This window comes from Hydra vulgaris, chromosome 09, assembly GCF_038396675.1.
Source record: "Hydra vulgaris chromosome 09, alternate assembly HydraT2T_AEP".
Taxonomy (NCBI): Eukaryota; Metazoa; Cnidaria; class Hydrozoa; order Anthoathecata; family Hydridae; genus Hydra; species Hydra vulgaris.
Window position 1 is genome coordinate 16,988,696 of NC_088928.1, and position 16,674 is coordinate 17,005,369.

The window sequence follows — 16,674 nt, forward strand, 5'->3', positions numbered from 1 at the left end:
TATTTAATAATTTTGAGTAAATCTTGTAATATATTAAACACCATTTCGTTTGCTAATGATACAAATTTCTTATAGGCCCATAATGATATAAAAATGTTGTTTAAATCAGAAAACATAGAACTCTTAAATCTTAAAGAATAGATTAGGGCCAACAAATTGTTATTAAATCAAAATATAATTTTTTCATCGCTACCACGAGCGAAACGAAATCTTTTAAAAACTTCCTAAACTTGTATTGAAGATTACTTTATGAAAATAAAAATCTTATTAAAATTATAAAAATATAAAATATGCAGAGATAAAGTCTAAAAAAAATTTTTTGTAAATCCATTTTGTTTAAAACTCTTATATTTATCATTTATTCATTGTTATTGTAATTACGTTAACCTTGCTTCGTGCCATTAAAAATAAATAACAAAAAACTCTTTAACATTCAACAGCACACAATAACTATATCTAATGTAGCTGTTTAATACGTTTCCATCCATTATTTATTTAGTTAATTACTAATTATTTGCTAAACGAATATGTGTTAAATATACTGATTATATACCAAATAAATATTCACAAACAAATATGTGCTGTATGTATTTACCAAATAAATGTGTGTTACAATATTTATTATTTATCAGCTTTAGACGTATGAAACTATTTATTTGTGAATATTTATTTGGTGTATTATATATATGGTGTATTATATAATGAGTATTATATATACACATATTTATTATAAATATTTACAAATAAATATGTCTTAAATACACTCATTATTTATCAAATAAATTCACATCAACTACAAACAGATTTAATTTATGTGTTTCATCATGGCAGTATACCACTTTACTGGCACGGACAACATTCTTGCTCTCAACAAAGCCAAGTCACATTATAGCAAAGTATACCACTTGGCTAGCCAGGTCAACACTCTTGCTGTAAACTAAGCCAAGTCACAACCATTTAAAACCATATAAACAACATAATAACCACTTACAAACTATAAACACATAACATTATAATACATCACAAACTATTTACATAGAATCACTTCATATATAAAAGATATTAACACACTTACAAAATATAAACCCATATAACCTTAACACGTATCAACATAATAACATAAAAATAATTAAATATATAAGTTTAAAACAATATTTCAGTTAGAAACATTACATACCTCGTAATAAATCTTTATCAAATTTAAAAAACAAACGATCAAAACAACCTGTTTTTAATATAACAAAAGCAAACAAATTATTTGTTATTTTTTTTAAAATAAGGTATTAAACGATCATGTTCTTAAACATGCAACATAGAGTTGACCGTGTGAGATGCAAAAGCTTTAGAGATAAACACCAACTTTATCAAAAGTTTGACCTTTATCAAATCTTATTACTGATTAAGCAGATATTATCAGATTATAAAGATTTAAAAATACCTCATTGCGTGGTCAAAAATATTAAGAGAAATATTAAAAGGCCAAGCATGCTAAAAACTCCGTGTCAAACGCGCACGAATGGGAAACAGCAGCAGCGTTAAGTTCAACAATAATATATAGTGATTATTATATTATTTATTACCTGCACAGCGACACTAACTTGTTGCTAAAGAAGTTATTTAAATAATATATTTATCAATAATTAAATATATCTTCGAAAGTTATTTGTCCGTTAAGTCACTGATAACTTATACAACTTTATATCGAATTATAGGAGAGCAAAAAAGAATATAAGTACACTTTACTTCCATATACCTATTTAAGTCAGTCGATGTATGTAGCAACACTACGACTACGGCCATATTAGTCAATTTATGTACTACGGCCATATTAGTCAATTTATGTACACAAATATAAATAATAAGTAAATAATGTATAATTAAACAATATTAATAGTTGAAATATATAAAACAACTATAATATGAGACAAAAATGTGTTCTCGTAGAGTGGCATTTATAGGTGATGTAAAACACTTTACATCACCTATAAATGCCCGCATCTCGAGTTTGCAGTCGCTTCCTACTGCCCGCAACTTGAAAAAGATATAAATATCAAAGAACGCATGCAGCATCAGGCTACCAAAGTACCGCACGAAATAAAGCGCTTCGATTACATGTTGCATCAAACTCGGCCCCAGCTTTCTACTAAATAAACGACCTCATACAAAAAAACAAAATTGAAAACAATATTGACTCAGTTAGCTGGCATATCGATCCACCAAACATCCCACTAAGCTACGGTCATTGCAAGTGCTTTCATTGTGAAATGGACAACAACTGTCTCGTTCGCTATAATTTCTTCAATAACTGCGTCGCTAATTCATGGAATAAACTGGAAGTTGTCAGTGGTAGAAAGTTCAATAACCCAGTCGGCATATCTAGTATTGTAAATACGCGGAGTATTGATCACGTATAACATACCGCCGTTGATACCAGAAAAATACGCATTTAGTTTTAAGTTTCGAATTCGAGTTCAATACCACTTATTTATCAAAAATACGTATTATTTAATATTTGATCAAAATCGAAAACGATATATATAATGTGTTTTTATTGTTATTAATGATTTAATAACTCTAAACCCGTATTACGGGTTGCTTACTGCTAGTCATTATGATTATGTTATGAATTCATATTAGTTAATAAAATTGTATTAAATATTCTCTGGTTATCGTGTTTTATACGTGTTTAAATGCGAGTTTGATACTCAGTAAGCGTCGTATTGTATACCTGTCTTAATACGCATCTGATGTCTATTTTTAATGCGCGTTTGACACGATAAAATGGCTAACATTTATTCGTAAATAATGCGTATTCTGGAAAGTTTTAAATGCGCATGTAATACCAGGAAAGTATCGTGTTGAATATTCTCTGGTTATCGTGTTTAATACGTGTTTACAAGAGTTACAAATGCGAATCTGATACTCAGTAGACGTCTTATTGTATACCTTTCTTTATACGCATCTAATGCGTATTTCTAATGCGTGTTCGACACGATAAAACGGCTAACATACATACCACATCGATACGTATTTAAACAAGTTTCTAATGCGCATTTACAACTAAATTTGCCGACTGGGAACCGCGTCGCTAATTCATGGAAGTTGTCAGTCCTATCAGAGTCAACCACTTCAAATCAAAACTCAATCAGCTACCATAATTACTACAGCGCATCAACTTGCGTGCAATTTCGCACGAGCTGGCACGGCTAGCTACTGATGAGTTTACGGAATATGTCCGTTCCGTGTAATTTAACTATAGTTAAATTACACGGAACGGATTTTTAAAATACTTTATATTGGACTATAATTTAATTTCGTTTAGTTATAACTAAACGAAATTAAATTATAGTCCAATATAAAGTATTTTAAAAATCACACACTGCATGATACATACAATATTGTATGTATCATGCAGTGTGTGATTTTTCAAAAACTTTTTAATTCTGAACATAATATAAACATATATGCAAACTATAGACATATATATGTCTAAAAACACATTATAATGTGTTTTTATTGTTATTAATGATTTAATAACTCATAACCCGTATTATGGGTTGCTTACTGCTAGTCATTATCATTATGTTATGAATTCATATTAGTTAATAAAATTGTATTGAATATTCTCTGGTTATCGTGTTTTATACGTGTTTAAATCCGAGTTTGATACTCAGTAGGCGTCGTATTGTATACCTGTCGTTATACGCATCTGATGTTATTTTTAATGCGCGTTTGATACGATAAAATGGCTAACATATTCGTAAATAATGCGTATTCTGGAAAGTTTTAAATGCGCATGTAATACCAGGAAAATATCGTATTGAATATTCTCTGGTTATCGTGTTTTATACGTGTTTACAAGAGTTTCAAATGGGAGTCTGATACTCAGTTGGCGTCGTGTTGTATACCTGTCTTTATACGCATCTAATGCGTGTTTCTAATGCGTGTTCGACACGATAAAATGGCTAACATACATACCACATCGATACGTATTTAAACGAGTTTCTAATGCGCATTTACAACTAAATTTGCCGACTGGGATATAACTTGAATTGCGTGAACAAAAAATTTTAAAATAACATGAAAAAATCTAAAAAGGTTCATATATATTTATATATAAAGACATATATCTCGTAATAAAATATCAAATTATAATCATATTTAATTTAAATCAAATACTTATTGAATAAAGAACAAAAAACAGATAAAAGAACTGCAATCCTAATAACAAAATTTAACGTTTAGCAACAAATAAAATGTCAGCGTTGGCTCAAAATTTTAACTTATTTTTCTAAATTTTCTAAAACAGAACAAAAAAAGGTAATAGTATAACAGAAATGTCAATAAAATAGTAATCAACGGAATAAAATAAGTAAGGTATGAAATGATAGGATTTAACGTATATTTGAATTATATTAATTTAGGACTTCATAAAACTAAATTAATAAATTTAAAAGTAGTAATAAATATTTTTATGATAAAGTTTTAGTAACTCTTTTAGTGCAAAAAAGTACTGTAACTGTACTGGAGATAATTTACTAAATTTCTCAAAGGAAACCTTTTTAATTTAAATTTTATTTTCGCTATATCAGTTTAAGCATGCGCTTTAAAAGCAAAGATTTTCGTTTTTCCTTTATTTGGCAATATTTGATCAAAATCGGGTTCGATATCATATCCGATTTTGATCAAATATTATAAATACGTATTTTTGATAAATAAGTGGTATTGAACTCGAATTCGAAACTTAAAACTAAATGCGTATTTTTCTGGTATCAATGGCGGTATGTTATACGTGATCAATACTACGAGTATTTACAATACTAGATATGCCGACTGGGCCCAGTCGGCAAATTTAGTTGTAAATGCGCATTAGAAACTCGTTTAAATACGTATCGATGTGGTATGCATGTTAGCCATTTTATCGTGTCGAATACGCATTAGAAATACGCATTAGATGCGTATAAAGACAGGTATACAATACGACGCTTTCTGAGTATCAAACACGCATTTGAAACTCTTGTAAACACGTATAAAACACGATAACCAGAGAATATTCAATACGATATTTTCCTGGTATTACATGCGCATTTAAAACTTTCCAGAATACGCATTATTTACGAATATATGTTAGCCATTTTATCGTGTCAAACGCGCATTAAAAATAGACATCAGATGCGTATAAAGACAGGTATACAATACGACGCCTACTAAGTATCAAACTCGCATTTAAACACGTATAAAACACGATAACCAGAAAATATTCAATACAATTTTATTAACTAATATGAATTCATAACATAATGGTAATGACTAGCAGTAAGCAACCCGTAATACGGGTTATGAGTTATTAAATCATTAATAACAATAAAAACACATTAACAACTTGATATATTATCTAAAAAATTAAATACAAATTTATCTATAAATATTTTAACTTTGACTCCCTATCAGCAACGTCATTGCTTATAGTTAACGACGAAGACCGCATTAACATCAGTTGAGTTCTTTTTAAAATATGTCACAACACAGGTACCAGAAACGCCAAGTCAAGTAAAGCCTGCAAATACCTAAAAAAAATTACCACTTTTAATTACAAAAGTACAATTTGCATTTTATTGTTAGTAGAACTAGGATAATAATAACAGAAAATATATATTCCGTGACTACAGAATAATTAAAAAAGATTATAAAAAGGCTAGGCAACACAATGTAGTAACACTGGCAAATAACACCACAACTTAATAAAATATTTTATTAACTTAAATACTTGGACTGAAAAGATTTTATTAATTACAATATTTGAACAATCATGAGACAATTATAGTTAAACAATTTAAACAATTATACCATAAAATAGCAAGCAAATCGTAAAATATTTCTTAGAAATTATCTATTTTTTTCATTTGACTACTATTTTCAAGTTGCCTATAAGCATTTACATTAATAACTTCGTTGAGCCTAATACTATCTATTTCAATTTAACTATTATCATTAAACATATTACCAGTAATCTTACTATTGCTGCAACTGAATAAATGAACGTAAAAGAATCTTACAAATTGTGATCTTTTCTAATTAAAGACTTTATTTAAACTTAAGATTTATTGAAATCCATATCTTTTTATATGTTTACATACATTAGTCGTTTATCAAAAATATTAAACAACATTTATTTACATCAATTATTTTTAATTAAAAAAGAATCTAGACTACAATGCACAAAATTATTTTTACCTTAATGCACAAAAATAATAAATGCACAATCTTGTATAAAAAAATGAAGCAATGTCAATCAGTATATTTTACTCTAAATTAATTATTTAAATATATATATATATATATATATATATATATATTATATATATATATATATATATATATATATATATATATATATATATATATATATATATATAGGGGAACATGGGGTAAAATGACAAATGGGGCAAGATGACGACCTACAGTTATCTCTTCAGCAAAACTAAATATAACAGTTGATTTTAGCTGAATAGGAAGTAGATTAATTTTACTAGATTTATCAATGGTTTCTTTTTAAATATTATTTTTGTGACGAAAGCTAAGTATTAAAAAAGTTTTTCCGACATTGAGAAAAAATTTTTTTATCCTTGTTTGACTTGATTTATTACATCGCTACATCACCAGCTAAAGGTAAGTTTTAATTTTTGGGACAGACTAAGATACAGGCGTTTTTCGAAACAGTTGTCATCTTGCCCCATGTTCCCCTATATATCTATTCACATACCTTTAAAAAGTGGTATTACACTTTACACAATGAAATATGGAAAAACATCATCATTTTTTCAACTACTTTCAAAAGGAATTTATTTATTTTTTCTAGTCTGTTATTTTTTCTAAGAAAGAATATTTATATAGATACAGAGAAATATAAAATATACTGAAAGATTGGCAGATTTATGTTTATAAACTTTTGTGTCAACAAATTACAGTCAGTTTTCCATGTTAAATACATAAAATATATATCTAATATAACATAAACCAAATCTCAAATAAATCCAATATAAAATAAAACAAAATAGTAAACTTACTCAAATCAGGATCAGTTATACCGTGTGAAGTAACTAAACAACACTTCAGTTCTTTTCAATTGCTCTAAAAAATAACTTTCAGCTCTTTCCAATTGCACTAAAAAGAAAAAAAAAACTTACTTAGATAAGTTGCCAAGTTCTTAAGAATCTGAAAACAAATAAGTAAAAAAACAAAGAACAAACAAACATTTATTTGTTAAAACTACTATATTTAAACAAATTAAATTTAAAAAAGTGTAACACCAATTCTCCTTAAAGGCTAAAAAAAAAAAATTTTCAGCTCAAATTTGCTTGCATACCTTGCTTGTAAAACCATGTGAATAAGAAACACATTTAGAAAAGCCTAGAAACTACTTAAAGATGACATATGCAAAATTGAAGTTTGAACATTGACTGGACTAATTATTAGCAGATGTTTTTAAAAAATTCATAAAGATTTACATGAATTTGTTCTCTTATATCGCATAAATCCATCATATGATAAATCTGAAATGAAAAAATGTAATGGATAAGTAAATATAAAAAAAAACATCATATATGAATCGCAAATCAAAATATCAGATAGAGATAAGATGTCATGATAAGAGAGTAGTAGTTGTTAAATATTGTTATTTCATGTTAGCTTTTAGAAAACAATTCATGTTGGTACGTTATGGTTCTAAAAATTCAAATTAAGATATAAACAAAATATATATATGGCAAAATGATTTTTCTTGAGTGGCTTTTAGTGAATGATTAAAAGCAGTGACTTTCAATAATAAAACCACTTATAATTTTTAACAATAGACACCAACATAAAGGTAAGCCAAATGTAACAACATTAGTAACATAAATAACAACTTTATGCAAAATCTTGCTCAACACGTTTGCCAAGTCACACACTTTGAAAACATGATCCATAAATATTATAAGAAGTGTTTATATATGTTATATAAATTTAAATAAATATATTGTGTTTTATAGTTAGTATATATGTTTATATTATGTTGTTTCCATGTCATGGAAACAACATAATATAAACATATATACTAACTATAAAACACAATATATTTATTTAAATTTATATAACATATATAAACACTTCTTATAATATTTATATACACAATAGATACATTTTACACTATTTTAAAAATACATTTAGAAAACAATTATATAACACATATTACCACATACATATATTTATCAAAAACATTTTAATTTTGAACATAATATAAACATATATGCAAACTATAAACATATATAAATTGAATTGAGTGAACAAAAAATTTAAAAATAACATGAAAAAATCTAAAAATTCATATTAAGAGATTAAAAGATTCATATTAATTTATATATAAAGACATATATCTCGTAATAAAATATCAAATTATAATCATATTTAATTTAAATCAAATACTTATTGAATGAAGAACAAAAAAACAGATAAAAGAACTGCAATCCTAATAACAAAATTTAACGTTTAGCAACAATTAAAATGTCAGTGTTGGCTCAAAATTTTAACTTATTTTTCTAACTTTTCTAAGACAGAACAAAAAAAGGTAATAGCATAACAGAAATAATAATAATAAAATAATAATCAACAGAATAAAATAAGCAAGGTATGAAATGATAGGATTTAACGTATATTTGAATTATATTAATTTAGGACATCATTAAACTAAATTAACAAATTTAAAAGTAGTAATAAATATTTTTATGATAAAGTTTTAGTAACTCTTTTAGTGCAATAAAGTACTGTAACTGTACTGGAGATAATTTACTAAATTTCTCAAGAGAAACCTTTTTAATTTAAATTTTGTTTTCGCAATTTCAGTTTAAGCATGCGCTTTAAAAGCAAAGATTTTCGTTTTTCCATTTTTTGTTAATATTTGATCAAAATCAGGTTCGATATCATATCCGATTTCGATTAAATATTATAAATACGTATTTTTGATAAATAAGTGGTATTGAACTCAAATTCGAAACTTAAAACTAAATGCGTATTTTTCTGGTATCAATGGCGGTATGTTATACGTGATCAATACTCCAAGTATTTACAATACTAGATATGCCGACTGGGAATATCAAAACAATATTTTTTTCTTTAATTACGATAAATAAAAACATTGGGTTATCTAACGTTGACTTTATGAAAACATGTTATCAAAACTAAAATAAAAAAATTCTGAAACGCGACGTCCTTTTCTGATGACCCTCCCTCTTGTCCTTTTTTGTCCTTTTTATCTAGACCTCTTCCCCTTATTAGCATAACGTCCTTAATGGATGCCCCCTGCTCTGCATTTTTGCAATGAAATTATACCACAAAATACAATAAAAACACCTATATATTGACTTTATAAAACGAAGTATAGTTATTCACTATTCCTTCTTGTTTATTGACTTGATTTATGCGCGTTCATTACGCACAAGACAGCTATTTGTATAGGGAAGCTAGACATTACGCTAGCTAAGCTAGCTTTTACGGAGGAAAATGAAGCGCCAAAACTGTAAAAATGATTTTTTTTACTGTGTTCTCGTTTGTAAAAATGATATCTGGCTACTATATATTTGTACTACTTTATATTCTTGTTAAGGTTATTTGCGACACTTTAGTTTTTTTTTTTTTAATATCTTGTTTAAATAAAAGTGCTATGAATAAATCAAAAAGAAAAAGTATCGTCAAAAATGCTTTAGCAAATAAAAAATCAAAGTTTCATGAAAACAGTGATAAAAGGGTTTACACTCTTAAAGAAACCACTGCTATACTTTCAGACTGAAGCTCAACTGAAAATATTCCAGTCTCGTTCTTTTTACATCAAGTTGTCGAACAAAGAAGTTGTACAGAATCTTCAAAATATAAATGAAGATTTTAACTTTATTATGAGATTTATTTGACATAAAAACATAATTATGCTTCTAGAAAAAAAAATGTCTAGAATGTGAAGATTTTATAAATTTACGTTTTAATTTTTCTAAAAAGTAACCCTAGGTATTGGACTAAAAACTTGTTGGAATGGTTGTTAATGAGAAACAGTTTATTTATTTATCTACTAATATTGCTAAAAAAAACTCTAACAGCGATTTCGAGCAACAAAAAACATTTGATTTTTGACAAAAAACACGTAATTTTCATGAACTTTACTCTCGTATATCTTTTTTTATAATAAAGTTAGAGCCTTGAGGATTTTTGGCACCAATTAGTTTGACTCAACTTCTTTCTAACCATATATAGAAATTACTATGTTTAATATGGCTTCTTTTAGATATTATTCGTGTCTTAAAACCACTCATGATAATAAAACTTGCCGCGGGACACGTTTTTTCAAAAGTAGTTTTTAAAGGTAAGATTTGCTAAGTACCAAAACACATCAAATTTTGTTTGAAAATTTACACATACATTAAAAAAGGATTTAAAATCTAATGGAGTGGGGAGTCTTTTTAACATTTATGCATAATTTCTAAGTTCTCAGCGTTTAAAAACTTCAAGGATCGTTTAAAAAAAACAACAGTTTTTCCAGCAAAAAAATGCAATAACTTTCGATCCAATTAACTTCTTAAGTTGAAAGACCCCTCATTTTTTAAGTCTTTTTAAGCTCTATACAACTTTCTTAATTATATATTAATATATTGACAAAAAAATCCTCTGGAACGGCTAACTCTAATCAGCGGTGGATCCAGGTCATTGTCCTAAGGGTGGGGGTGGGTAGTGGGGGTGGGATAATAGGGGTAGATAAATCTGGCCTTGTCTGTAATGTGCAACAAAATATTAAATGATATCTTTAGTATATTCTTTTTTTTAATAAAGACTTTTATAAATTTAACAAACTACAATATAAAATTGAGCTTTCTAGTTTTCGAAGATGCAAAACTATCAATAATCTTTTCAACATTTATAATGCAATTTCTATAAATATGCATCTAAGCTAATCCATTTAATCGTTCTTGTCCTATATTGGATTTTAACCAAGTTTTAAGTCTTTTTAAAATCAAGAAACTCAGTTCTCCTAAAGCAAGGCTAACTGGAAGGGTGCAAAGTAGTTGCAAAAGACATTTAATTAATGGAAAGACATTACCATCACATGTATGTTTCCAGTGCACATTCAGGTAGGTCTTGTTGCTTCTTGATTGCGTCTTTCCCTTTTAGCTCCCAAAATTTAAATTCTGAAAAAACTTTCATTAATTGGATATTCTCATCAACAGTATTTATGTTGGGCAGCCCTTTCATAAAACTCAGTATATTAGTTATGGATACTGTTAACTCTGTCTTTGTTTTATTTAATAAATTTCTAGGTATTGCTACATTTAATTCAAAAGAGTTTACTGTAAATCTAGAAGTATGCTATCAAGTAAAGGTAAAAAAACATTGACTCTATAGTAAGTTAGAGGATCATTGGTATTGAGGTTTGTGCGATTAGTTTTTTTTCCTGTAATTCGTGGAATCTTGATTTATAAACCTAAGTCTTCTAGTAACTTTGATGCAGTCATAAATATAGCATTAAAGTTTTCTTTATTCTATCGTCTTTTACTTAATATCTTTATGGTATGTTTAAGAATAATTTTTGCATATTCCTTATCCAATAATTTTTTTTAAAGAGTCTTACTTAAAGAAACTGTGGCTTTTAACACATTGGCTAATAAACAAAGTGTTATTACAAATGCATTTTTTAGTAATGCGGCCTTTGTTGAAGAATCCCGTTCATTCCACTGAGATATCAAATCAAGCGTTTCTACTATATTTATTAAACAAGATTTAAAACTTCAGACAGAATCATGCCGTTCAATCAATCTCGTTTTGCATAAGCTTGTAAGCATTCCCTTATTTATATTTTTAAGAACGTTACTTCGCTTTGGCGAAGTTTTAAAAAAAAAATAACTTCTTTCATTGCGCCAATTGTAATTCTTACAGCTCGCACAGACGAACATTTGGAAATTGATAAGTTTAAAGCATGGTTGTAACATGGACTTTTTATTGCGTTCGGTTAGATCTTCTGTAATTTCGTGACTGCTCCGTTGTTTTCACCTAACATAAGACTGCATCCATCAGTACCTTCACCAAAACAATCCTTTAAATTGAAGCCAAATTTTGTCAATGTATTTGCAACTGTGTTTGCTAGCGATTCTCCAGTTAATACAGGATTCTTTTCAGATTAATCGGAATAATTTTCAGTATGGCAGTTTACAAAACCAATAAGATCTTCACGGATTTCACAGGTATTAACATCAATATATCTTAATACGACATTTGAGAACTATGACTGGTATCCGTTGTTTCATCAAATATAACGACAAAAAGCAATTAACATTCTTACCCTTCTTTAAATGCACAGAATACGGATATTTGTAATTTGGACCAGGAAACCGATTGCACTTCAATATTCGGTATTTATTTTGTTCAATTATCTGAGGTGTTAAAAATGCCTCAATGTCTTTAGGCAAACAGCTATCATCTTTTGTCGTGGGTATTGAATATTCTTTATAACAAGCTTCCATACCAAGTCCAGATTCTGGAGAAAAAAGACTAAATTTTATTGTAATTTGATTATTTTCAGCCCCGCCAATAAATGCACAATTAAATCATTCGGATGATGACACCAAAGATAAAAGCAAAACGATAGGACCAGCATGGTCCTGCATTGGTAAAATTTTAATTCTTTTGACAAAATAGTCATCTAATGAGCTAGTCCTCTTTACCCTGTTGGTCGTTGTAGCGACCAACAGAGTCGTTGTTTCGCTAATAAAAAATAATTTCATTGAAAATAGTAAAAATCATTTGTCATTTATTTAGTTAAAATAGTAATAACGCACTTTTTTTTTCTAAATAAAAAACTAATTCATAGGAAATTCATTCAGTTACTATTTAAAAAAAAATTCTTTGTATCTCACTTAAATACAACTTGAAGTGTATATAAGTGTAATATAAATTGAAGTGCTTTTCTTCAATTCGATTCGCTGCAGAATAATTTTTTGTATAATTAATAATTTGTTTTTCTTTTACAAATTTTTCAATAATATTTTAAAGTTTGACATTTCTTAGGGGGGGGAGGGGGTAGTTACCCTCTAAACCCCCCCCCCCCCCTCTCCTCTTTGTATCCACCACTGACTCTAATACAAAACAAGATGATCTAGTCAAACATATTTGTGTTTGGCATAAAACAGTTGACAAAAACCCTAATGTTGTAATTGGGTAAAAAGTTGCTATCAGTTTTGTATGCGCACCAACCTTTAAACAGCGTTAAATAGCGTTACTATTAGAATGTAATAACGTTGGATTAATGTTGGAAAAGAGGATGGATAACGTTACATTTTCCAACATTAGTACTAAACAAATTCCCTTACATTACACAATCATATTGATCAAGGAAATATTTTCTAACATATAGTAATATTTTGTACAAATTATAATAAAGTTAATTTTTTTATGATAAATTTAATTATAATAAAGTTCATTTTTTAAATGGATAGTTAAAATCATTAATTATAATTTAATATTATATTTATTTTTCAAAAATTAAATATTCAAAAAATTTGATAGTTCAAGAAGATATATATATAGACATTTTTTCAATAACATAAATATTTACCTTGTCGAGTTATATACGAAATCCACGTCAAAAAAATTAGAACATTCACTAAAAATAATGTTAGGATAGCTGAGGCGTCGCTGGAGTTGGTGTCATTCAGTGCGGTAAACTTTTGATGTCACCACTTTTGATGAAATGAAAAAATAGCAGAGTTATTAAAAAAATATATCAAAAAATCAAAACCTGAAAACTATTGGTTAGGTCAAACGCAAAAATAGCAGGTCTGTCATATTTTCTTTTTTTTCTCATTTTAGTGTCGCCCGGTGCAATCTACACCCCTTAGTAACGCCACTGTAGTATAGCTATTTTAACGTTGCAACTGATAAAAAATTAGGTTAGTGAAGCCAACGTTATTATAACATTGTGATTTCAATTAAAAAAAAACGTTAGTGTAACCAACGTTATTAAAACAATGTAATTCTGATAAAAAAAACAAAGTTAATATAACCAACGTTTTTTACAACGTTGTAATTCTAATGAAAAATAATGTTAGTGTAACCAACATTATTATAACGTTAGATTTAGTTGGTTGATGTCGTCTAATATAACCTAACATAAATCCAACGTTGGATCAACGTCGTGTGCCCACTGGTTGTACATGTATGTACATTATATACCTCTAAAAGTTGATAATTTTCTTTATTTGATTTTTATACCATTTTATTTTTTTGTTAATAAATCTAACATTGGTTACACTAACGTTATTTTTTAAATATTTCTTCTTGAAGTATTAAGTTTTTTGAATGTTCAACTTTTGAAAATAAATAAAGTGTTAAATTATAATTCATGGTTATAACTTTCCATTAAAACAAAGTGAAATTTATAATAATAAACTTTTTTTTAATTAAATCTTACTATATAATAGTTAATATTTCCTTTATCAGTATGATTGTGTAGCGGTGTGGATAGCGCGATGTAATGTGTCGCGTGTGATTGGGGTTTGAGCCTGATGATTACTAACTTTTACTAAAAAAGTTTTTTTACATCGAAAATACGACGTTGATTGACGTTGGCTAACGTTAGATAATCTAACGTTATAACGTTGGAAAGCCTAACTTTATCCATACTTTCCATTTCCAATCGTTAATCCAACGTTATTACAACCTCAATAATTACGTTATGTAACGCTCGTCCAATGTTGGTGTGCCAACTAGGATTTAACAAGATATTTATAACTTTAATAATAAATGACGAAAGTCTTTTCTTTGTTTGTAATTTAAGTCTAAAAAATACAAACTAAATTGTAACTTATTAAAAAATGAAAAAATTTAAGCTAAGTTTTTTTAAACAGTTATCAACAGCATAAGTGATTTTAAAGATTAAACAATGCCACAAGTGACATACTGTTTCGGAAAATATTGAGCAAATGCTTTTGAAATATAAACTCGATTCTTCATGAAGCACGTGCCTCCTCTTTCGTCCGGATTATGTGTAAAGTGCGTGCAGCCGTTTGTATTAGCACATTTTGCACCACACAATTCACCACGCATATTCTCAATTTTTGAGAAATCATTACCAGGAAAATCACACGAAAATGCCCAATTGCCATTCCATTTAATTAGAGCCGGGTTTGTATTTGGAACATCGTTATCAGCGTTCCAAGATGCAATTTTCCACATTCCCTTCAGTCCATTTTCACCCAACTGATATGCTCCTTGATTATTTATTAAAAACTTAAAAGGTGCGAAATAATTATTATACATGGCTGAAAACTCTAACCAATCCACAGATGACGGTTGGGTTGAACCTCTCGATATTTCTAGCACTATACGCACACGGTATTCTTTGTCTAACATTTTAGTAAAAAAGTTTCGGGTCCCGTCAAACTCAATTTTACTACCGTAAGGTATGGTTAACCATTTTGAATTATCGTTATTTCCAATGATTTTCAGCTTCATGGAATGACCAATGTTATTAAAGATTACTGATTTTGGAAACATAAAAGTATGCAATGAATTGAAAAATGAATCTGTAACTAAAAAAAAACCTGAAGCGTTTAAAGGATGTAATTTTTATAAACAAATATAATATGAAAAAAAACTAAACTAAATAAACAATTAAACAGATTAAATTAAATACTTACTTAGGTCGATTTTATCAGGGCGAAATAATGCCATTATTGAGAAGGGTAGGGCAAATGAACTTTGAGAAATTTGTAAAAAAAAGAACGCAAAGACTTTGAGGCTCAATATGATATTAAACAGCATATTTTCTTATCTAAATTTAAAAAATGGTCGAAACATGTTAATGTACATAAATTTTGATTTTGTATTAGTGATGGGTACTGTAATTTTGGGTAAATAACTACGTACTTTACTAAAATAATTTACGTAGCTTTATTCGTTTTAAGATATTTTAGAGTATGTATAAACAAAATTTAATCTATAATTATTCACTTTCTCCTTATACATCATATGTATTTGTATTTATTATTCATTATACTAATATTGTGACATCAAATTATGTTCATTTCAATAATAAAAACTCAAATAAAAATTTTTTAAGGTAAGAAAAATTTACTATTAGCAGGAGTAATTTTTTCTCTAATAATAATAAATAATAGTTATAATAATAACAAATCCTTAGTAATGATGTAATACCCACCAAAATGATAATATAATAGCCACCTATCTGATGATAGAACAGTCACCTTCAGCGATGATCTAATAGTTACCCAAGTATTAATATAACGCACATTTTAAGGTACATTTGAAAAAAAAATTAATCCTTAAAGTTGAGTCCTAAAAGATTTAAGATAAAAAGTATAGTAAAGTAGTTATGCACTTTTGCTTAGGATAAACGCGCACTTTAGGAAGTTGGAACTTATTTGCATAAGAGTTTCATCCAAATAAACACTTCTTTTCTGATTATGTGCTAAACTTTAATAAAGAGTCTATAAAAATAAAACAAAAACAAAGTAAGAAAGGTTTTATATTTATTAAAAGCTCAAGCTGAATTACGTTTTAAATAACAATATAAACAGAAAGTGATTAAAAGAAGATATGGATTAATAGACTATAATCAAAAAACGTTATAATCAAAACCGT

The 16,674-nt window shown here is 27.7% G+C and overlaps 1 protein-coding gene and 1 long non-coding RNA gene across 3 annotated transcripts; both read right to left on the reverse strand.

Moving 5' to 3' along the window:
* Positions 1-5,371: 5,371 nt before the first annotated feature.
* On the reverse strand, positions 5,372-7,508 carry LOC136084601 (uncharacterized). Of its 2 annotated transcripts, none has more exons than XR_010640673.1 (3): positions 7,367-7,508; positions 6,764-7,164; positions 5,372-5,567 (listed from the first exon to the last, which is right to left on the reverse strand). It is a non-coding gene; the product is annotated as an uncharacterized LOC136084601 (long non-coding RNA). The 2 variants fall into 2 exon arrangements; XR_010640674.1 differs by lacking the exon at positions 5,372-5,567 and having other exon boundaries at positions 6,398-6,872; positions 7,068-7,164.
* A 7,295-nt stretch (positions 7,509-14,803) lies between these two features.
* Positions 14,804-15,841, reverse strand: LOC100199632 (uncharacterized). Its single transcript, XM_065804885.1, has 2 exons — positions 15,711-15,841; positions 14,804-15,602 (listed from the first exon to the last, which is right to left on the reverse strand). The coding sequence occupies exons 1-2, from the start codon at positions 15,832-15,834 to the stop codon at positions 14,947-14,949; spliced, it is 780 nt and encodes a 259-aa protein (XP_065660957.1). The 5' UTR covers positions 15,835-15,841; the 3' UTR covers positions 14,804-14,946.
* Positions 15,842-16,674: the final 833 nt, after the last annotated feature.